Raw genomic sequence first — 25,107 nt, forward strand, 5'->3', positions numbered from 1 at the left:
ATGAGCGACACTGCAAAATAGGCCAGCACCATCTTTGAATTTGACACTGTAAGATCCAGCGGACTCAGGTAGGCGAAGAATGTTGTCAAAGTAGCGCTGCTCAGGGTGAAGCTCACCAATAACACCTCATAGCTGATCTTCTTCCCCTTTCCAAAAAGGTCTTTCGTCACCTTCGTCAGTTTATTTACCAACGAAATCACATTCCTCCGGCCGATGATCAGTTTTGCACCAATGGCGGTGATTTGGGCCAAGGTGACCATTTTCGCAAGCACTGACAACATAGCGCTGACTTTTTCTGCGTGGTGAAAGGTCGTTTTACCTAGGATGGTCAACAATAGACTGTAGATAGCGTAGGTTGACTCGACTGCCGCCAGGATCAAACAAAATATGCTGATCCCTAGAAAAATTCTGTCTTCCTCTAAAAATCCTTCAGCGTTGGTTTTCAGCGGCATGACGCAGCTGATTTTGCTCAACGTGTGGATCAGCCTGAAGCTCATTTTCTCTCTGGCCCTGCCAAGCTGGAACTGTTACCATTAGAAATTTTAACCGTAGCTAAAAGTCAGGCAAGCAATTTCGCTAATTTTGTATATTGCCCAAAACTTTTCCTTTTAATATTTCATAGTGCTTGTTTGTGAGAAATCGATCACACGAATCAGCAGAGTTGCAAGTCATCGGAGCGGAACGTGTATCGGCAGCGTGGTCTGATTACATCTCAATTGTAATTACGTCTGCTTTAATTGGCACGAACATTGACTGCTGCAGGCTCAAATAGTTTCGAAACGCGGGCCGTTATCGATCTTGCATTGTCCTCCTGCTACTTTCCATTCAAGTAGCTCTGTAAATTAGCGATAAAAGGCCGGTTGTTGATCGTCGGCATTGAGCGAATTGATAATTTGTGTGTACAAAAGCAGTGGGTATTCGCTTCATTAGCGTCCGCACGCGCCTTGAATTGTGTAGTTTTGAGTGAAGAATGTTTCAAACGCTCGAGGGCTGTTCTTTAACTCGCTTTGTGATTCCGTCTGTGGCTCTGCTGCTTCATGAAGATAAATAGACAGCAATATTTACTGCGGTTATTTGCACGAGCAACTTTGTATTTCTCCCTCAGCTGTGTGTAGTACATAAAGGAGGGCAAAAAGTTTTCGCATTAAAAGTTTGAGATTCAGAAGCAAAGGTGCATCCCTCAAAATAGGACCGGTGGTCTGTTATTCCCGCCAATAATTTTTAACAAGAAGACTCGCGCGGTGGAAGGATAATTTATTTTTGCTGTTGATTCTAAGAGTTCGCGCGCCAAGTAGGGTGGAATTTATCTGGTAAGGTTCAAATCCCTTAACTCGCACCCAGATTTTTTGGCTGTGGCCCAAATGATTCCTGATCTCTTCTTGGTAGCAATTTAAAAGTTAAATTTGCAAAGCATCATCAAAATTCCTCAAGATGAATTATTATTTCATCTTAGGATTTATTAACTTTCTTTTACAAGTGCTTGGATTTCTACACATGTGAAATTCCCAGCACACCTCAAATGCAAGTATTACAATAAATTTAACTATTAATAATATAAATTTTTTAATATTTTTAGATTGTTTTTTATCGTTATTAATTTAACAACATTATTTATTTCTTCAAAGCTTCATTGTAAAAATTAATAAGAAATATGTTTTTATTGTTATGCGCTCATTTGATTTATATTTAATTAAAAAATAATAATTTTTATGGGGTGTTTTGGAGCAAACAAAAAATTAGTTTTGAAATATTTAAAGTTCATGAGGTTGAAATTTCTGAAATTTTAATTCATGAACATTTACTACCAATAATCAATAACTTTCATTATACTTTATGCTCAAAAGCTAAAAAAAAAAATGCAACAAAATTGAAATGTTACGTTGCCCCTTTGTTGGCTTACGGCCTTCCTGAGTTTGCATAGTCCTCATTTTTTACAACAGCGTGCCAATAATTCACCAAATATATCTTTTACCATCAACCCTTACATTTTTTTTTCACCCGCACATAAACGGCCGTCACGTGATTAATCTGCGATGTATCCGACCACCCCCGAAATTAATGGTTAACTGCGAGGCGTGCTTATGCAACCGGCGCGGCCGGCGTGTCACGCAGATTGCATGCATCCATCACCGCATCTGGGTCAGCCCGCCGTCAGTGCAACGAATGCGAAGGCTCTTCTTTTGTGCGGAGGAAATGCAAACAGAGATGGATCAGAGAAAGAGAGCCGAACAAACGAGCGATGCACTCTCCACGGCCGAGAAAAAAATAAATCACACTCCGGAGACTGCTGGCTGGCGCATGCTGCGCGCGAGAGGCACAATTTGTACCCGTGAGTGCAAATGTGCTCTAGACTCCGCACGACTGGCCGCTGCAAGTGCATTTTGTGACGCGTTGTGTTTTTTTACAGCACGTGTTGCACAATGTGGAAAGAGGCAGAGTGGTGTCTCTCACAGGGCGACGACCAGGAGCTTGTTGGCAGCCGCTGGAAAATAAATCTCCAGACGGACGATTTCTTTTGACAAGCTCTATTCTTTTATCGGAATTGTGAGCAGTGCAGTTTTATAAATTGTGGTCCATTTAAACCAAGAAAGGTAAAATTTCTGTTGTAATAAATGGCTTTAAAAGGTCTTCAAACGCTTAACGACTCACATTTTTAGGTACTTGAATTACAACCTACCAATCACGTAATTGAAATTTTCAGCTGGAGAAATTATTCATATTTATTTTTATTCGTTTCATTCCAAGTATAGAGTTTATTGTGCACCAATAGAGGTAGTACTATTCAAAAAAATAATATAAATACGCACAAACATATATATATTTTTAAAATTTTCTTGCGAGAGTGTGTAAAAGATCAAATTGGTCACAAGGAGTTGTGAAATAGATTCACAAAGCTAACAATAAGGAAAAAATATATGTAACTCATTTTAATTCAAAGAATAATCTTGTCCACAGTTTCTAATTTATTTTATAGTTAAAATTGATTAATAGAGCTTATACGTATATATTTTTTTAATTTACAATTTATTTATTTATTAAATTTATTATTTCTTTTTAATTAATTTTAAATAGCACAAACTATTTTGAATGAAGTTATTATTAAAGGAGTAATTATCAATAAGCGAGAAGCTATGGATGATTAAGAAAAATAATATGTATTTCAATAAGAATTTTTCATGGAAAATATTCATGTAACACCATTGACGCATTTAAAAAAATTCAAATAATTTACTAAATTCCTTATAAATTTATGTTTCTTACTTCTCCATTTCTCTTTGTTACAATTTTTGGAAACATAATTTTGTTGAATTCATCCTTGGAAAACTGTAAAATTACTTTTACTTCCCATTGTTTTTTCTTTTGTTTTCCTCACTCAAGAGAAAAGAAAAGCACCCTCTTGAAAGGCCGCACGGCCGTGCGAAAACGTCGGCGCCTTGGGTCAATAGCATGAACTCGCCAGAGCGGCCGGGCGCCGTTTATTCATAAGTAGCCCTATCTGTCCGTGCAGGTGTGTGAGCGCACTTAACCCCACGCAGCACCCGGCGCGAATAATAATGAAAATACTAAATCTTTTTATATACCGGAGCGGCGCCAACTCGTAAATTTTGCACCGTACACGCGAAACATGCTAAGCGCGCCGGGCAACAAAGCGTCGGGCTGCCTCTTGTTTGCGGGATTAATTTTTGCTAAGAGAATTATACGGCATGGAATATTCATGCAGGCGGAAAAATCGACCGCGTCATATATTGCATGAAGGCTCTTGTTCATTCTGACCAAAAAACCAAACGGTTCGATGCCTCGGAAATACTGCCTCGTAATATTCCCGAGGGAAATTTCTAGCGCCACTCGAATCCCATTCAAACTGACACAACGACCGTCAATTTTCACGTTTTCTAGTGCATTTTTAAACAAAGTTTGTGTGAAAAAAAGACATGGAAAACAGAGAAAATGAAATGCAAAATATTTTATAAAATGGAGCTGTTTCCAGTGTCCGTCAAAAAAGGTTTTTATAGATTAAAACGAGTGGAAATAAACGGAAATAAATATCATATCATATCTACAAGTTCATTTTCACTTGATCCATTGCATATATAATTTAAGTAAACGGCGAAAATTTTTCTCATTTTGGAAAAGGCTAATTTTTATTGAATGATTTGTGAATTTATTCCAATCTATTATTATAAAATATATATTGCTAGAATCCAGTTTCTTCTATCAACAGCGAGCAACGCAATTTTAATTGAACTGCTAGTAAAAAAGGGGTCGCCTAAGTTTCGCCGGCAAGAGCTTGCGGGAGAATTTCAATAGCTTGGTGATGCAATAGCAGACAGCGCTGGTGAATCTGATTGCCTGAGTTTTTTACGAGCCATTGTGTCCCGACCGTCGTCGTCCGTCAATCAGATTATGCTGCAGGAGCCGCAGAGCGATTACGAGACCGCAACTCTTCCGTCTGCCGACCACTTGAAAAGATGCCGTGATGAATATTCACCCCTGCGACAACGCGCTGGATTAATAATGCATCGCAGTGAAGAGGCTCGCACGCATAATTTCCACTTTGTTTGCTGATTCCTCTGACGCTGGTTGACCCGAAAATAGTTTTGAACATTAATTAGCTCACATCAGTGGGTTGGGTCGCGACGCTTTGAAGATTCGAGGGTTTTCAAATAGGGGATTACGAGTTTGGGGTGATTTGATTAAGCAGAAATTATATTCCATTTAATGGATGAATAAAGCGTTGAATTTGGATTTCAAGTGGATAGGAACTTTCGAGTGAGGCAAAACCCTTCCAGGCATAGGTTTAAATTTATAGTCAGTGGAATAAAATATTCAAAGATACATAATCAAAACATATTTGGAAGAACAAAACTATTGATAAAAACTGTTGAACAGTTTTATTTTTAATTTTAAAAATTGAAGCATTTATGAAGATGTTGGAAATGAGTCACTAATCATTGGTGATTCTAAAATTTAAAGGATTGAACTTATTTTTAATTATTAAAATATTAATAATAAAAATGATTTATTATTTTATTTAAAATAAAATTAAAAATCAAAAACAAAATTTTAATTGTTTCCTTATTTTATTTTGTAGCTTACATTATAAGTGAAATTTGTTGAAATAGTTTTTTCTGTTTTTTAAATCAAAATTTAAATTATAACTCATTAATCAAATTAATCATCACTATCCATGATTTGCTGAATCAACGAAATAAGTTTGGTTTTAAGGATTAAGAATGAGATTATCCTGTATTTATTTTGCAGCAATCCAAGCAGAAAAATTCCATCCCAGGGAAGATGGTAAAGTTCACGTTTCCACGCCACTTGTCTCAACAATACCAAAGTAAAGCACTTCTCCGAGTTGGGAAATAATGCAAATCCGCTTGGTGCACCCGGCCGCCGAATGAAACATGCATCAAGAGCGACACGCGGAGATATGCAAAGTGTCTGGGGACGAGAGTCGGTGTGCGAGAAATCTCATTACGCGCGGGCGAAAGAGAGTCGCAGTCGAAAGATGCTGCGGCACAGAAGAAACGGGGGAGCGAAATAAATAAAAATAAAACCGTGCACCGCGTCCCGAAACATAGTGCAAACAAACAAACAACACATGCTGATGCATCCCTTGACACTCGTGCGGCCGTTGTATATTTTTCACTTGAGCACGCAGGGCGGCTCGAGCAGTTTAGTGCAGCGCTCACGACACCCTCGGCGATGCTCCTGCGAATGGCAGCGGGGACTCATTTCTCTCCTTCATTTTTCACAATTAGCACAAAAATGACCCTGGGAGTCGAACTTTTGACCTTGTTTCGGCCGGTCTCTTGCCCGAAGGAAAAGAGGAGCACGACATGGGACTTTGACTTTTTCTCAGAGGGGAAAGCAAGTAAAGAATCTTGCAGGGAGATGCGCTCTCAAAAAATATATGTTCCAAAATAACCATGTAACTTTTTAATTACTAAAACGCATGTAATATATTTACTTACGAGAAGAATATTGAACTTGCGGCACTGGGTAATTATAAACGGGAGTACTAACATTTTAAAATTATAAAACCTTAAAAATGCAATTTATGTAAAAAAAAAGAGTAATTTGAAGGATTAAAAGCTGGGATAACAAAATTTCTAACATTTCTAATTTCTTAATTACCTTATATTTTTTATTGTTGGTTGTAGTTATTAATAGAAAAAAGAATTAATCAAACGGGTAAAATTTCCAACACACAAAAATACTAAAAAATAAAAATTTCTCCACCGACTTGTTTTGTATTGAATAAACAACCATAACAAAGATACGAATATAATGTTCAATTATAACAACAACAAAATATGAATATGAATGGGAATGATGGAACGAGAAACCCAGACAAATTAATATTTTTTTCTTTTGCTCTAATCATGCTAAATATACGTACATTATGTATTCATTGTATTATTAAAAAATAAAATAAAATCAATTTGACTCTCTTTACAATGATTCATAATATGAATATTTTGTGAAAAAAATTAGTTTAAAAAGTAGGAAGTCAGAAAGTTGGAAAAAAAATGATAAAACCTATTCTACATTGGTCTGGATGAACCCATTTTCACACTTTTCCTAGAAAAATAGTGTCTATTGATTTTCCCAAAGGCACGTCTCCCTTCAACATCCCTGGGGCAGAAGGCCCAATATATTCGAGCGAGGATTACACATTCGCATATAAAAAACGAAACCCCCGAGGAGGCTGGCATGGATATTCTGGCGCTTGCTGACCAGGACCCAATCATCGCGAGCCGCCATGACAGCGAGCGTCGCAATTTTTGTTCTCGTCGTTGTTTACTGCGGCGGACGCAGAAAAGGAGAGCAAAGTTGCCTCTTTTGTTTACATATTGCCGAGCAAGCGAATTTTTCAAGAGCGGCCTCCCTTCGCATTTTCACAAGAGAGCTGCGCCACATCCTTATATGTACATGGTGGCATGAATATTTGGCAAAAGCCGGCGCTGTTTTAGCATTCAAATTTGATGCAAATCAAGTTATGCGGATCTTTGGCATCCACACGTCGAATTGTATCATGTTCTGCCTGTCAGGAAGTGAGTGTTGTGCGAAGATGAGAGGCCCTTTGTTTCAACAGGCCAGAGGGCACGTTATTATGTGTTTCTCTCTGGAGCTCAATTTTGTTTCAAGGCAATTAAATCTTGAGCTATTAGCTCTTTTCAGGTCAAAAGGTAATTAAAATTGTCAGTTCAAAATAAGTATTAAAAAAAAACTTTGTTGTCGTTGCAGTATTCATGGATTGATTTGTAAAAATGTCTTGCCATTTTTACAAAAAATGAGTGGAAATTTGTGTAAAATACATCAAAATGTTGTTTTATATTTTAGAATCAAATTTGTTCCTCTCAATTAGGCAGAGAAGTTAAAATCAAGTACTTCTGACGCCCAAAGTTCTAATGGTGAGTGTGCTTTCCTCAAATTTCCATATTTCAGTGCCATTTTGGTGTAATTTCCTCACGAGTTGGCCGAGAGTTTAATTAGCGGCAGTGGCAACCCTGTGAAGTTTGCAGCAAACCACATGTTTTGCGGTCTAAAAACGATCTTTCTGGGCGAAGTGTTTTATTAATTTTTGCGGCGCCTGCACGATCACAAAGCAATGCGTGGTGCAAACTGGCAGCCGAAATGCCACACGCGCGCACCAGCCTAAAAGTTTTCACCATAATTTTAATAATAACGGTCGCCGCAGAGAGATACACGCATGTGATACAAACAGAAACTTTTCCTCTCGACTTTCTGTCTGTGCTGTAGAGCGAAAAAACAAGGAGGAAAAAATCAGCCTGGTGATATTTTGTATTACACACTCGAGGAGGAGGACGAAATATATACAGGCGACGTAGATGGCTCGGAGCGGAAAACACAATTTCATCCTCTCAAACCGCCATCTAAAATGTCAAGTGGCTTAATAAAAATACCCAGCCATAACCGAGATTGGCAGTGCCGAGCTAGAAAGAGGCTTTTCCCCATAGTTCTTTCCCTAATACGAAATATAATGGCGCCGCCGAAAAACGTGGAGGAGAGAAAATCGAGAGGGCTTGACGTTGATTTCGCACGACCACAAAATTTATTGCACCCTCCGCCAAATGTTTGCATCAAAATAATGAGGGTTCGTCAAACATTCAATATCGAGTTCAGTTTTAATGCACTTCCACCTCATAGAACGGCGATCGAGTGCTTCAGTCTGATGCCAAGCCCATGAAACCTGATTTGTTTGCGAATATAAAAATGCAACCCGAAGCGCGATCAGATCGTTTTTCATTACGGATGTTAAAATCAATGGCCGAGAGAAAATATGCGCGGCCACGGAAATTCAAATGGAGCGAAGAAGACACTGGATGGATTTTTATCTATAGATGGAGATAAAAAAATATTTATATCTATAAATTTTGCTATCAATTTTATGTGAAATATGCTGATTTTTTTCAGGAATGCGTTTTCAACAAGACTCATTTCAAATTTCCATTATGAAGATTTGATTTTGAAAAAAATTAAAAATAGGCAAAATCTATGGTTTAAATCAAAATAAGAGTGAGCACCTAAGTAATTTAACTTAATTTGCTAATTTAAAATAATCATTGCACTTTGAGGAGATTCAAAATGGAATTGGGTAATAATAAGAACAAGGTAAAAGATCAGAAAATTTAAAAGGCAAGCGATTGAATACATAATTAATGAAGATCATTGTATAATAATTTAATTTATAATGACTTTATCTGTAAAAAAAATATTTTCCCACATGTCTGTCAATAAACACAAAGAAGTAACATTTTTTTAGAGAGAACACCCTTTAAGTGCAGTGGTTACAAATTAAAATTTGTATTGTCTGATTCTTTCTGTTTTCACATACCCCGCCCAAAGTTGAAGATATCATTATGAGATTTTCACCACTTCACCATCTTAGTTTGGAAGCGACTTTCCTAAATTTTTGACTGAAAATTTTCAAAATTGCGGGTTTTGCGGGACATTTTGGAAAAACAAAAAAACGTGATTATCTCAGCTTCTAGTGGTCGTAGAACAATTTTCCGGGTACGGCTGAACTCGTCTCAGCAAGATTTACAACTTTGATGTTGAGCGTAAATTTTTAGGTCAAAGGTCAAGGTCATTTTTGGTGACCCGAAATTTTCAAACTCAAATTTGGAAATGTGCTGCATGATGAAAATCATTTTTGAGATTGCCATTCGATTCATCATGAAATTTTACATAATATATGTCAAAATTGCGATGTTGATATTTTTAGTTTAATTTAAATAAAAATAAGAATATTAAAAAATGTGGTTTTTCGCACCTCGGCAGGCAGTGTCAACAATATAATCGTCTGTAACTTTTGTTCTGATGATTTTAGGTACAAAAGAGTAATGACCAATGTTAATCTCCACTTCAAGACCAATCGATTGGTGTGTATGTCAATGACCTTTGGTGACCTTGAGGTCAAAGGTCACTCAGGTCGGTGACCTGGGGTCACGCGACTTAAATGTGTGATACGTACTTAGAAAGGTCTTGTCAAGAGGATAATTTTAGTCACCAAATTTTTTACTTTACGTCTACTATAAAGCAAGTAATCTCTAATTTCCAAAACATTTCACGCAAAATACTGCATTTAATTAGGAAAAATTATAATTATTCGATTTGTAGTAGACGTAAAGTAAAAAATTTGGTGACTAAAATTATCCTCTTGACAAGACCTTTCTAAGTACGTATCACACATTTAAGTCGCGTGACCCCAGGTCACCGACCTGAGTGACCTTTGACCTCAAGGTCACCAAAGGTCATTGACATACACACCAATCGATTGGTCTTGAAGTGGAGATTAACATTGGTCATTACTCTTTTGTACCTAAAATCATCAGAACAAAAGTTACAGACGATTATATTGTTGACACTGCCTGCCGAGGTGCGAAAAACCACATTTTTTAATATTCTTATTTTTATTTAAATTAAACTAAAAATATCAACATCGCAATTTTGACATATATTATGTAAAATTTCATGATGAATCGAATGGCAATCTCAAAAATGATTTTCATCATGCAGCACATTTCCAAATTTGAGTTTGAAAATTTCGGGTCACCAAAAATGACCTTGACCTTTGACCTAAAAATTTACGCTCAACATCAAAGTTGTAAATCTTGCTGAGACGAGTTCAGCCGTACCCGGAAAATTGTTCTACGACCACTAGAAGCTGAGATAATCACGTTTTTTTGTTTTTCCAAAATGTCCCGCAAAACCCGCAATTTTGAAAATTTTCAGTCAAAAATTTAGGAAAGTCGCTTCCAAACTAAGATGGTGAAGTGGTGAAAATCTCATAATGATATCTTCAACTTTGGGCGGGGTATGTGAAAACAGAAAGAATCAGACTATTGTTTATATTTCAAACGTTTAAAAAAACAGCTGTCGTTAACTAGCTATTAAGATCCCGTAATTACAACCTTGGTGTATTTTGTCCTAAAAGCTCCGCCGTGCTCAACTGCCGCAGTGTTGCTCTCTGCAGAATCAGTGAATGGGAAAGAGAGAGAGGGCGGATTCGTTTAATGAGCAGGCTGCTGACACGGAGCGGGTACGTACATTATTATTAGATTATTACCGGGCGCACCCACCAGCCCTCACTACTCACTAACTCTCACACAGAATTTGCTGACTTTCGCGGCACTTAATCATTTGGGCTGCTGACGCTTTTGGAAATGTGCGGTGAGTGGTGGCGAGGGTGGTGTTTCACGCATAGGAAGCAAGGTATAAGTACTCACCGTGGGCCCCTGGAGGAGTCAGCAACCCGCAGAGCACGAGCAGCACACCCGACCACATGGCCGGCCAGCTGAAACACACGGAAAAATATGAAAACCACAGAATTTGCCGAAACGTGATGACGTGTCACGTCTATTATATTTTTTGATAGTTACAAATATTAGCTTATTCAAAAAATTGTTATAGATTTAATATAGATATAATTTATCTCCAATGCTTCCAAAGGTAGTAATCAGCATCTACTGGTAGAGTGTTAAAATACCTTACATTGAAGCACAATATTTATAGTGGAAAATTTAAATCAGAAAATACTGTTTAAATTGTAATTTTTTGACATGATAGTTTAAGTGGTAAAAAATAAGTAGTAAAAAATATATATATAATTAATAATAAATTATATTATTACATTAAAATAAAAAAATTATGATTTTAATGTTTCTAACCTCATAAATGAGTAAAACAAAATAGTTGTAACGTAATAATTTCTTATTTAATTTTGTTTTATGGTTGCAAGTATTAATTTTCTTTTAACAAAGGATCTTTGGCTTTTTGCTCAATTATTTTAGTCCGATTGTGGAGCAAAATTTAAGTAGTTCTCAGAACAGTGCTTCCTTGGGTGTGATAAACTGTAATGTAACAACGTCCAAAAGTTTCTCCGGCTTGAAGACGGAACGAGACCCGCAGCAAAAAGCAGTCCAAGAGAGGCGAGAGACCTTTTAAGCTGTGCGTGTAATCGAAGAAAGCTCCTCTTACATTCTTATCAGAGGCGGTAGGGAGGGTGCTGAATTTGCATGAGGAAATATAACCCAGCGTGTGACACGTCGGAGTGAAATAACCCACTCCGGGAATGCACTCTGCCCTCGGCTTGAGTGCAGCAGCTGCCGGGTTGCAAGTTGGTATTTAGCCTTTGTGCGCTGCTTATCGTTGTCTCTGCGGAAGGCCTTTCGAGTGCATCCGTAATGAGACAGCGAAACAGGCACGCCCGCGCCAGATAATGACGTCGACGATGACTTTTGAATGTGCGGCTTAATTTTGCAAGATAGACAAACGTCGTCTGCTGTTTCGACTTAGCGTCGGTTTGTTTGCTTCGCCTAGGCTAAAACGATGCAAGGATAGATCCCTCCATTTGCAATGCAAATTCGCGGTAAAAGGTCGTGGTTGGCACCGCAAGCAGATTACGGCTGCAAATGATTTCCGCGCGGTTCCCGCGTCACTAATTAACATCGAGTTCATTGAAAAGCAGTGGGCACAGTTTTAAAAGCCTGTTAGTAAACACTGGAAAAGAACCCATCAATTTTAATGGAAAATTAAGTAAATATATAGAAAGATCGTGTTGATTTAACCTTCCAAACTTCACTCAAATTGAAAATGCCAATTATTCAACCGTTGACGCTTCATAAATTTTGATGAGGAAAACATAACTTTTAGTTTAGATATCAAGATAGAATATTTTTAACTTCAAAAATATTTATATCATTCCAAAAAAAAATCAACATTTAATTTGGTTCTTGGATAAATTATTGTACAGTTCCAAATATTGTACAAATCATCATAAGGAAGCTGCATTATCGCCACGCAATTGAAATTTTTGAAGGAAATATTGACACTTTAAAACGCAGGATTCCAACGACTGTACAGGATGATTTTTGTGTTTTTCAGTTAAAATCAGTTTTATGCTAAAATCGATTGCCTTAAAAATGGAAAAATTTGATACTTTTGGCGAGGATAAAAAGCTGGGTTAAAATTGAAACAAACCTGATGCTTTAGCTGGAAATAAAGCTTTAACTGAACTCGGCCGATGCGTGTCGCCATGCTGGACCAGATTTTCTCTTGATTTGCGCCCGAAAACCCTCATTTCAATCGAATTTCGGACAGAAAAGCGACACATGACATACATAAACAAATTGTAAACAATTACTGACTCCGCCCACCTAATTTCCCCCTCATTCAAAGCACAACAGGGGCGTGATTTCCTAGTTCAATGTTTTGCTGCAGGTAGCGCTCCCCGATTAAATTATTTTTTTTTTAATGGCAGAAAAGGAATTTTAATTCTGAATGCAATGACATAATATTTTAGAACTCCAAATATTTATCAGTAATATAAATATAAAATATTTAAGGATTTGCTAATACTTAATTTTTGTAAAAAGAAACTTCTTAAATAAATAATCACTGTGAAATAGTTTTAAGGCAATGAATGAAACTTATTTCGCAGTTGTCATTTTATTTTGGAAAATTTGTTACCGCTGAAAAAAGGAATAAAAATTCAAGTTCACTTGCTAGAACAGAAAATATTTTTGGGAATTTTTTGGCATAGCCAATCGATTCAGCGTGCCAAATTTTGTAAAGTATCAAATTATGGGTGAAAAATCAAACCAGTTGAAAAGTCATTAATTTTCTGCACATTTTAACTACTGTTCTCGGAAAACCTTAACTGCCTATGCAGGAAACATTATGAGTCATGAAAATTGTAATATCCTGTATTTTTGCAACAAACTACAAATTATGCAATCAACTTACGATCATTCAATTTTCTAGTTGAAAATTCCAAATTTGATGTATTAGATGTGATAAGTGATTATTATATCCTCTAAATTTAACAGCAAAAAAGGGAATCAAATTTATTATTTATAAATTCATTCAAAATTGGCTAAAAAAAAGTAAAAAAACGTCATTTTTAACTGTCTTATCATATAAATGTCCAGGAAACTCATTTCTTGCAGTGTTGATAATTCTGAGTAATATCGCGGGCATCTTCATTGCAGAAATAATCGTCAGGGCAAACACAAGAGAAGCAGAAACCAAATATTGCTCTCAAAGCCAGATGTTTCCACGCGAGTGCTCCTGCGAAGAGCACCACTTGACTTCCAAAGCAAAAAATATTAAAAATGTTCACTCTTTTCTGCCCTTTCGCATCAAAGACTCGGCACCAAGTTATTAATATTGCTCTGACGTCCCGCGAAAAGAATTTCGCCGAAATTTCACTCCCTATCTATAACCAGCCGCGCCACTAAATTCAATTTCTGCCACTCTTCTTCTCGTGCCAGCGTAATATATTTATATTTCTGCTTAAGATTTTTCCGACTGCGCCACCTCTGATAAAAAAGCCATTCTTTGGTCTTCCCTGCGCCATTATGGAGTCTCATCGGCAAAAAAGAAGTGCGTTTTCAATATTTGATCTTTCACCCATCTTGCTTCCTCGCGCATTCCAAAGGCTCTTTTCTTTTTTCATTCACTCCCGGAATGAAACTCGGCCGCTCTTTGTACGTCTCCACGCAAATTGCGCTTTGGAAGAAGAAGAGAGATTATGGTCTCTCTTCCTATCTCTTCTTATTTTGCGGCACGACTGACACATTGTTAGGGTGAGTATGAGAAGAGCGAGCACAGCCGGGCAAAACTCTCCACATTGTACTTTCTCTTTCTTCAAAAAGCCAGTCTTCTTTTTCGCTTTGCATGCGAGATCAGCTCTGGAAACGTTTTCAGGTTCCATTAAATTGATTATACAGGAAACGAGAAGTTTCTGATAAAATCAAATAAAGGATTTCTTGGTTAAATAGAGACGGAGAAGAGCTGCTGCATATTAATCGGGAAATCCAACGTACATTTGCATATTTTAAAAGTTTGAGTCGTCTCTAATCTCATTAATCTTCCCAGCAAACCGAGGTGATCTTGAAAAAAGCAAAATTATTGCATATTGCTTCAATGAATTCAACGATTATAAATTTAATCATTACGTAGTTTGTGTGGAAAATAAATTTATATAGTGGTTAGATTTAAAGATAAAATAGTATATAAATTATCGCAACTACCACCTAAGCACATAGATGCTTGTCTTCTTCTTTAAAAGAGATCGTAGGTTTAAATTTACAGGTTACAAATAATTATTATACTTTTTATTTAAGAATGAAAATTATTTATTATTATAGAGACAAATCATAAGTTAACATTCTTAGAAAATATTTGTATTAAATGATTTAAATAAAAACACATTAAATTGAAAAGTTTCATAACATTATAACATATAATTTAAATAAAATTTGATTTAACATAATAACGTTTTTTTTAGTTATCAGCCTAAATTTTCTGATATAAACTATTTGTGTCTTTAAATTTTATTTTGAGGCAAAATTTCTTTTTATCACTATCATTCAAAATTTGTTTGATCTTATATTTGAAGTTGTTTAAGACTTAAGGGGGTGATGAAATACCTCCTTCCATCTATTGATTGAGCAGTTTAAAGATTGGTGTGTCTCTCAGTCAAGAGATTAACGACCTCTGCCACCTTTAATTATCGCGTTCTGCGCTTTGAAGCAAAGGAAGCGGTTCAAATTGCAACAATTATACATGCACGGGCAATTCAGGCAGAGCTTGAAGGAGTCGTTCGCCGACTATCTTTTTGATCTCCGTCCCAGCGCGACTCAATCTTCATCTGTCTTATTTTCTTTTCGCTTTCTCGAGTCGGCAATAACTAGGTCGCTTTAGAGGCGGGCCAATTATCAGCAAGTGAAAATAAGAATTAAATTCCCACACCTGCCTCACTGCTCAGGGGCGACGCAGGAATTTTCTCATTTGAATTCACCCGGCCGGATTAAGGCGCGTGGTTTTATTTCCAGCGTAATATAACCTTTGCTAAAAACGCGGAGGGCACCTGCTGATATTAACCCCCTCTTTCCTCCTACACGTCCCGTCGCCGCGTTATCAAAAGAATGCTAAATTTTCTCCGCCAGTGCCGACGGCTACGGAGCTCGGAGGCGTTTTTTTACTTAATAAAAATGCGCGGCGAGAAGACGGAAAAGAGAACGCTGGATTTTGCCTTGCGTCTCACTTTCGTATTTTCTAGCAGTTGCAAAACCCCGAGTTTATTCTGTTACCACCCGCCTTTCTTCGTTGCAATTTTTACATGGAATTTAGCGCCGACGAAAACCAAAACGAGGCTCGCGGCGTCACTGCGTCGGCTGAATAGTTTCTTATCAACTTTATATGAGAAGCTGATTCTTAAGCACAAGTTCACGCAGGGCGTTCGCTATTATGAATTAGAGGGAAACTTGGGTTGAAGCAAGCGACTTTTTAATAAAGCCCAAGCGATGGAGACATTTTTCTCAAAGCAGGCCGGAGGCGGATCGGAGAAAAATTAATCTGCTTCGGAAACCACCTCTTTGTTTTCTTTGTGCGACGGGAAAACTTCTTCTTTGATGATAGACCGAGTTTGAAAGGAGTGGGAAAATTAATTTTCTTTGAAACTGCAACGAAAGAAGAAAAGGGCAGTGAGAAAAACCAAGTCTTCTGGGAATAACTATGAATTTAATAATGGAAAACGTTCAATTGAATAAAATTGAGAATTATAACAGTAGAAAAAGGCTTAACTATTTTTCCACTGGGAAAACGTTTCCTTATTTTTCATAAAAAAAATTAGATTTTCAATTTTCAAGAAATAATTAAAATCAGCTGATGATGATCAGGTCTGAATTGACTGAAACAACTGCCCTATGCAGAGTGCCCAAAAACGGGATATTTACCCATGGATTTCAACTCGGTAAGCTTTTTGATTGGACATTTAAATAAAGCTTGTGATATATTTATTAGCAGCTGAGACTTATCCAGCCATTTGTCCAGATTTAATTGCTTAATATATAATATTTAATTATTTAAGGGAGCATGTGATGTGAGTACTCAAAATTTTACAGTCTCATATTTGTAATAAATCGTTTTTTAGGGTTAAAATTTAAAATTATTCCAATTTCATAATTTCAAAATGTTTAATACTTTTTTTTATTACTTTAGAAATATGCTTTTTAATCATTCTCTGCCTTCTATAAAAATTATTATAGTTACTTCCATATTTTTTTAAATTGGTGTCGAGCAAGAAAAACCACCTGCTAGCTCTTTTTGCAAGAGTAAATTACACAATGATAATTACTTGCAATTACGATCCACTCGAAACTCAGTCATACGCAAGCCAGCGCTCATTGAATTAGGGCCAATGCATGCAAATTTAGCTTCGCCGGCCACTCTTGGATGGCATTTGCAATAATCCCAGTTATTATTACCGCAGAGTGCTGTTGGCGGGGCGACCGCATCGGAGTGCGTAATTTAATAATGGGCGGAGGGCGGCTATTAAGAATGGAGGGCGACAGAAATAATGAGCGCGCGCCGTGAATTGTGCAATAATAAACCGCACATAAACGATGCTGCGTGGCTATCCAGCACCTCCTTTTTTAAAACAAAAGATCGCACTGCATGCCAAAGCAAAATGATTCATTGGCGTATCCTTTTTTTAATGTGTGTCTGTTGGTCATTTTGTTCAAATCCTAACTCATATCTAGTATGCAGTATTTGCAATACATGTTATAAATGATTTTACATATAAGAAATTAAAATTACTATTAATACTTTACAAAACAGTGATAGGAAAGAAAATATTTATCATACAATTTAAAAAAAATAATTTCAACAAAAATTATATAACAATTAAAAAATTGATAAAAAATGATAATAATTTATTTATAATACTCTTATATATAATTATATATTTGAATTAATTTAAAATAAATTAATTTCACATGAAAATTTATTTTGCAAAAAAAATTAATATTAACAATAAATTGGTAGACCTATCCTTAACCATTTTTTGTAACCCTGGGCAAGCAGCCTTGTGCAGCCTTGGTGCCAAAACCATCGGGCCTCATTAATTCTCTCGCTGCAATTAAAAGCAGGCAAGACCCTCTCAGCTCAGGATGCGTACGCGCGTGTAATATTCATTTTTCCTGATTAAAAATTTAGGTACGCAGCTTTTTGTCCTACCCGTTTGGCTTTTGTTGCCCCCGCGTAGGCTTTCATCGCATTATGCGCGTGCTAATGCTCGCGAGCGCAGAGATGAGTGGATTAATTATGCCTGTTGTTGGTTATCCGGGGCCAAAATGTGTGACCTCTACCTACGGGTAGCCTAACAACACACTGCGCCTTAATTTGACACGTGTCTGGCCAAATTTTTCCTAAATTAATTTTCACCGTAATGAATGTTGCACCCTTGGCTCATTTCACTTTTTACAATTAGTCGCTCTAAAATGAAACTAAATGTTCGACAAAATATAAGTGGATTTTATTCTCAGTGAAAATTTGTCTCACCTTTTGACATACATATAAGTATGAGTGTTTATATAAGCGCAACCATTGATGAAAATTTTCCTAATTATATAATTTTTTTTCAGCATCATTATATTTGATTAAATTTAAAATAAAAATGGTAAAGAGCAACTTTTTATGCATAAAAAATTAGTTGAAGTTTGTTTTCAACTCCAGCGTGTATACAGTGTGAAAGAATTTCCTCGCATGTAGTCGATATTTAAAGTCAAGCTGCTTATTATGGCAGTTTTATTTACACCGCCGGCGCACCCCGTTCGCATTTAATGAAAATAATATAGCAACGTGCAGTAATAGGAGAATTTATAACGTCAGCAGCAGCAACACAGAAGCGAAACAAACAACCCCTTTGTTTGCCACCCCTGCCTTTGTGTAATAACTTGACTTGAAATCTCCTGGTAGAACGTCCAGAACGGCGAATAACCTTTCAAAAACAGACTGGACGGCGGGGACACCGGATCCAGATGCCGCGAGGAAATTAATCTCGCGCTGCTCTTTGGCTGATGAAGAAAACTTGATTTGCATGCAAATTCAATGAAATTCCGATTCGGTTAGCATAATAATAAAAGATTAAGACGAAATCTGGCCGTTGAATATTCATCTGGCCTTTATTGCTTTTTGTACAAGCGCACTTTTCGCCTCTGGAGAAGGAGTCAAACGGATTAATAATCAAGAAGTGCTTTTGCGTGATTCTTTACGTTGGGTGAATTTGAATGTTAGGCAAACTAGCAGCCAAGCTGTGCTATAGCCACAGTCGATTAAAAAAAATTCCACAATTTTCTGGCAGAAAACACGAGTTATATTTTGAATTGCTATAATATTTTTTGAAAGAAAATATTCTGCTGGTTCCACTTTTTAAACGTTTAGCTGAAATCTAAAAGCATTATCACATGAATTTGATCGATTCTAAAATATTCAATTAAACGACCAAATGGCAAAACAGATAAAAATGAGAGATTGGCAAGAATAATTTCATTAGCTTCATAGCTTAATTATCTTTAACTGTTTAATCTCAACGGATACAGAATTATTAAATTTTATATAATTTTTTTGTGTAGATTTCAAGTCTTTCAGAGATTTGTGTTCTAATATAAATTAAACTGGAAAAATATAAGTTGAAAAAATAATAACTGTGGGAAAACTCATTTCAAATTGAGTAATTGCAAAAATAAAATGATGTTTTCACTGGTATTATGTTTTTTCTCAATGGTTTTTTAATTCAAAAATGTATTAAGAATAAAAACTCTCTAAACAAAAAATATTGGCCTGAAAAAATAGATATATATTGACTCGAGTGTGTGTCCAATCAAGATCCCCCGTTTCTTGTATTTCTCTCCACCAGTAAATTAATGATGGTCCTGGAATTACGTGGCCAGCTCAAACACACGCGAAGCAGCGGAACCGGGGTTAGCACATGCAAGAGGACACAAACAAGCAATACAAACATGCAGGTGAGTTGAAAATTTACCCGAGCACTTTGCGCCGGCAGGGTGGCTAAATCTGTTTGTCCTGTTCATGCATGGGATATTCGGCCGTATTAAGCGCAATAAGCCTGCCTCGGCAATTATCCCCATCGAGCCGAACTAAAAGTTTATGCGATAAATTTGTTTGTGTTTAGATACCTGACACTGGCTGGCACTAAATTCAGTCCACTTAGGCTAAATTAGTGGCTTCATTAGTTTTGTTAGGTTGTTTCCACTCGATTAAACCGCAAAAGTTTTTAAAGTTTTGATGGAAATAAGTTTTTAATTTAAACTTTAAAGTAATCATTACCGCAGGAAGCTCTCATTGAGTATGTGATTTTTTTATTTCAAAATTTTAAATTATTCAAAATCGCAGTTTAAAATCTTGCAAGCAAAATGACATTGAAACCAAGACTGACTGTAATGGTGAAAGGTTGTTTGCAGACCATTTTGCAAATCCGTATTGTTTGGTTTCACAGGCACTACAAATCCAAATGCAAGCGGGGCAAAATTTTAATTAGTTGCGATTAATCATGTTCCGCGTAGATGGATGGCTGCAGTCGCTGGATAAACTGCAACCACTGACAACACCCATCAATTAACTGCAACTTCAACGACACCATTTTCATGCGAATAGGGATCCCTATAGTTCTCCATAGGCTCTAGTTCTACTCGAGTCTGCTTTCTTTGTCTAGAGTTGCTGTAACGAAAAAGTGCCGAGCCAAGCCTGTGGCGAAATTTGCCATCTAGGCACGCGCTGACCTCAGATTTTGGCAGCGTATTTTTTGCAATTTGCTTTCAGAGACGCAGAAGTAATTCTTGAAGGACACGACTATCGATTTTTATGTTTTATACCTTTTTTACACTTCCCTTTGCAAAGCCACGTTGACACGCAATTCGCTCATTATCCGCTGCAGCATTTTATTCCGTGATCGATTTCTCGCGAAACGAGCTTGGCAGGATATTTTTACCGTCTATGGGCCAGCGCAAGAGAAACTAAATATAATTCCGATTCTTTTGAAGTGTAGCTGCTGGAGTTTCACTCTTTGTCGGCTGACCTCATTGCAAAGAGTTCAGGCGATAAAAAGCATAGAAATTTAATTTGATTCTACGCAGAATGTACTGGCGCTATTTATTTTAATACCTTCTGTAAGAAATGTAACGGTCTTCATTAATTAAGTTTCCTAAGGACTCTTCAATGCGCACAACTCTAGTGCGCGCATTCAGAAATTATGAACCAAGTTGTGCAATGTGATTACTTCTTTCAAAAAGGAGAGGGATGACGAACTTAGAAAACCGAGCAGAGACTGCAAAATTAATAATTATTACTTGTTGAGAGCAAGTTTAAACGCTAGCATAGTTTTTTTCATTTTCAATTCAAACTCTATTTCAATAATTTAATTATAGAAAATAAGTTCTAAGTATTAAGTGTTATTCCAGAATTTATAATATAGAAAAAAATTTCATTTTAAATAAATTTATTTCGTTTTGATCTGAAATATTTATTTCTGACAAACGTATAGACCGAAAAGAGAAAAATTGTTTTGTTTTGAACAGATTAAAAAAAATTCAAATGTTTTCAGATAATAGGATTCTAAATTATGTTCTCCTTCAAGAAAGGTTTTCAAACAAACAAGCTGAGACGGGATTTTGCGATCCAATAGTGTCGACACGACATTGTCGAGCAACGTGGGAACGCCGCCAGTGTGAGTGCTTCCAGTAAAAGCCCGTCAGAAGATATCACTTTTGTATCACTTGGCCCCACTGCCGGCGTGCAGAGGGTGAGCAGAGAACCCTATTTACGCGCAGGCATTGTTTTCGCGGCTAAATCGCCGAAACAGAGCGAGAGGGACATGACAAAGGCCGAGAACAATTAAGAGCTTGAAACATCTTAGTCGCCATTCCGAATCGGTCGCATTATCATAGTCGGGTTTCCACCCTCTGATGTGCATGTAAGCCGCTTTTGCCAGCGACGATGAAAACCTCACTCTCTCTCACTCGCAGCAGAGGGGCAAAAAAGCAGTCTTCTTAAGTTCTTCACTCTAATGGCTCTGGTGGCGAAACACGCCGCCGACCAGCTCCGAGGTGGAGGAGTACTTTTCTGTCACACATAACTTCTTGGTTTTAACTTTGAATGGGCAAGGGCAAGGAGAAATGGGCGCCAGTGTGTTCTCCGAACGCATTAAAGGAAACAAAGAATTCCAGCTGATCATTCATTATACATATATCAAAGATAAAAAAAATTCAATTTAAATTAAAATGATAAAATTTTTATTGGTTTAAGTTTTTAAGCAATTACAAATATATTGCAAAATATAGCATTATTCTTACAGGTCATTTTAACAATTTTTTTAAGCGTATTATACCAAAAACTATTTATAAATTAATACATGAAAATTTCTCTATTTTATCCAAATTATTTGACTGCAGGTAAAAGTATGGATTTGTTTTACTTTCCAAATAAAACTGTTTTATTGCAGTAGTTGTTGTTAATGATAATTAGAATAAGTTAAATATAATTATACTGTTATATAATTATGTTTTATCATAAAATTTAATGTTTCTACTTTCCTCCCACTGATTTTTTCCTTCTTATAATGAAAATTATTAATTATCTTATTGGCAATGAGGGATAATTATGAAGCCCTGACTTGAATGTTACTTGAAGGAACAAAACAATCGTTAGCAGAACTTCGGAGACAAGAAATAATTATCTAGTTAGAGGCGTCCAATTAAGGCAGCTCTCTCGTTCTTGAAGACAGCTGAATGCTAGACGAGGATGAATTTCTGTCTAGGGCACACCACCTCGTGAATAATTAATGCACTGCTTAATTAAAAATAATAATAACAGCGCAACGAGCAACAATTTCAGTTGCAAAGGGGGCAAGTGCTCGTCCTTCCACCGTTACCTTGCAGCGCCTCATTAATATTGCGAGTTGCACAATGGGCTCGGTGACTTTGTTCGCTGCCACCTACATGTTTAATGATCGCGCACGGAACTTTTCAGCCAGCATCCTCCCATGGTGGCAGGCGCGGATAATGAGCCCCGAAAACAACACTGCTCGCTGACACACTCGTGTACATCGTCAAAACCTGTCAACAACCGCTTTGGAAATTTCATCGACATGAAATTTCCACAAAATCTGATGTTGAAACTTTCAGAAGAAGAAAAAGTATTGTGTTTTTCAATTTCAAAGAGACCTCTGGCAAATTAAATGATTTTTCCTATTAAATTTTGCACTAATATAGAGTTTTGATAACATTAAATAATTTGAATGTTCTGCAGGGTTTGATTTTTATTTTTTTTTAAAGATGATTTTTATGATGTTAGGTGCATTTGTGGGATTGAGGAAAGTCTTTTACATTTTTATATTTTATAGCAGATTTATTTAAATTTTAAATTAATTAAAAACTTAATCTAGTTTAATAATTAATTTTTTTAATCACCAGCATTTAGCTATACAATTGAAAAAGATGAATTAAAGAAAATGATTGAAATCATATTGTTAATGAGAGTAGGTCAAAAGACCGCGACCACGTGTTCGTAGATCCTCAGGTTACGCATATTGTGCCAAAATAATAACAAGGGCGCTCGCTCTTTTCAATTCAACAGCCAAGGCAGACGCTCAACGAGCCTCTTCACGGGGAACAAACAATCTTATAAATTATTCACTTGTAAATCTTGAGGTTAAGAAGGAGAAGAAGGCGTTCGGCGGAAAGCAATTTTCCCCTCTGCCTTCACCAAGCCGTCCTTTTATTCTTATTTTATTCCGCGATTTTACGACCTCCTTTTTCAAATCAACTTTCGTTATCCGATTCATAAATAATTTACGTGAGTGGTTATGTGTTTGCAACCTTCAGAGGAGGAAAGTTATCAAAATAACTTGTAGTATGGATGGAAATTTTCCTTGTTATCATTAGATGGTGATGATGATGATGAAAATCCAGGAAATAGGCGTCGTGTTCTGCAGAATCTCGTGAAAATTAATTGTGCGGCTGAGGGAAGACGCTTGTAATTAAAACTCCCTTGTGAACGCGAAAGAAAATCTTCGAGCTTCCCCCCAGCGAATAGGGGCGGGAAAAGAAGGATAAAAAGTTAGTGCGCGACGCCACTTTCGAAAGTTGCATTAACCGGCATTAGCATGAAAAGTGAAAAAGACAAATAACGCCTTTGCGTAATGGGAACCACCATTAGCAGTTTCACGGTAGGAATTTTGTTGTATTCTAAAATGAGTGTTTCCATAAAAGTTTACAATTTTAAATTCATTAATTTTTAAATTTTCATTACGTACTAAAATATTTTACTTAAAATTTTAACAAAATATAATAACTTTGCGTCAAAACCTAAATTTTAAATGTTATAATTAACTATGTCAACATCTGATAAGTTTAAATTTAAAATTAATTTTTTGTTTTTCATAAATATTTCTTTTGAAAACTTTGACACAGAAAATTATATTTATTCGCAAACCAGTTGTAGCCAAGTTAAATATGTTTTGAAATTGCTTTATTTTAATTAATTTAATTTTTTTTTTCAATTTTATGACAATCGTTTTTTTCTTTATATTCAATAATCAATTTAAAAAAAGGATTTTGACTGTAAAATTTTATGATTCTTAAATAATCAACTAAATGCATTTCAGACAAAAATATTTGATTATCACGAAATTTTGCATGTCTCTTTATGTGAATCCTTTTCAACGTCACCTTCTTCCAACATTCCGATCTGCCTCTTGTCCTCTTTGACCATTGCAGCTCGGATTAAACGAAAAGGCGATTAGAATTCTGCTGCGAGGCGAGAAGAGACGAAATATTTGAGGTCTAATTTAAACCTTCCAATGAAATCACGACGTAGTGGTCGACTGACGAATCGCCTCGGTTTCATCATCACTTCAGTAGGCGAGCAATAACCACGATTGTTCCGTTGATTAAAACGCCCTGGGCAACCCTTTTCCTTCTTTGCACGGCACGATTCGATCTGGCAAAGCGAGCTGCCTTCCTCCGAGACTCGTAAACAAAATTTTGCCGGTCTAAATCGACTGGCGAAAGAAACCCCGCAAGCTGTAAATACAAATATTTTGGTAATGCGTTTATTTCTCGACCCAGGCCGCAGCAGCCGCGAGAATCATTCTCTCCGACAACAAACGCCGCCCGCCTCGTAAACTTTGAATAAGGCTTCGCAACTCACTGCAAAGCCAAAAGATTCGCGCTCTCTGGCACAAAGACACGGCGTTTGGCACACACTCTGCTGCTTCTCAACAATTTCATCGCATCAGATAGCGGCACAAGATGGGGAATTTGTCAAGAGAGAAAAAGCGGTTGTTTTTGTTAAACAAACCAAAGTACCTCAAGGGGCATAAAACAACAACGATTTCCACTGTATGCTCCGTGGAATGCAAAGAGACAAATTCCATTATTGCGTTAAGTTTTTTTTTCTTCTAATTTCTGCAATTTCCTCTATTTTAAAAGGTTGGAGATGCATGAAAATACTAGAAAAGTATGATAATTAAATCTATGTAAACTGACAATACCAAAAAATGGAAAATTCATGTTTATTGATCGCGATAACTAAACCAAACTATTTCTTTTAAGGTACTATATTGGCTTTATGGAAAGTGTAGGATCAGACCAATTTCAAATAAACTGTTTTGATCTAGGTTTAGGAAGCTACAGATCTCTAGAAATACCATTTATTCTAACAAAGAGAGAAATTTTTAAATGATTAAAGATCATCAGCTTCACGTAA

At 36.5% G+C, this 25,107-nt stretch overlaps 1 protein-coding gene across 2 annotated transcripts in view; it reads right to left on the bottom strand.

Annotated features, from left to right (window-relative positions):
* LOC132196935 (Ig-like and fibronectin type-III domain-containing protein 1) overlaps positions 1-25,107 on the bottom strand; it is a 75,835-nt gene that overhangs the window by 43,360 nt on the left and 7,368 nt on the right. For both annotated transcript variants that reach the window (XM_059619890.1, XM_059619889.1), the window contains exon 2: positions 10,761-10,828. In XM_059619890.1, coding sequence (XP_059475873.1) covers positions 10,761-10,818 — 58 coding nt within the window. In that variant the 5' untranslated portion in view covers positions 10,819-10,828. The remainder of the gene's footprint in view (positions 1-10,760; positions 10,829-25,107) is intronic.

Source organism: Neocloeon triangulifer, unplaced genomic scaffold (assembly GCF_031216515.1).
Source record: "Neocloeon triangulifer isolate White Clay Creek 2 clone unplaced genomic scaffold, ASM3121651v1 ptg000012l, whole genome shotgun sequence".
In the NCBI taxonomy this organism is placed as follows: Eukaryota; Metazoa; Arthropoda; class Insecta; order Ephemeroptera; family Baetidae; genus Neocloeon; species Neocloeon triangulifer.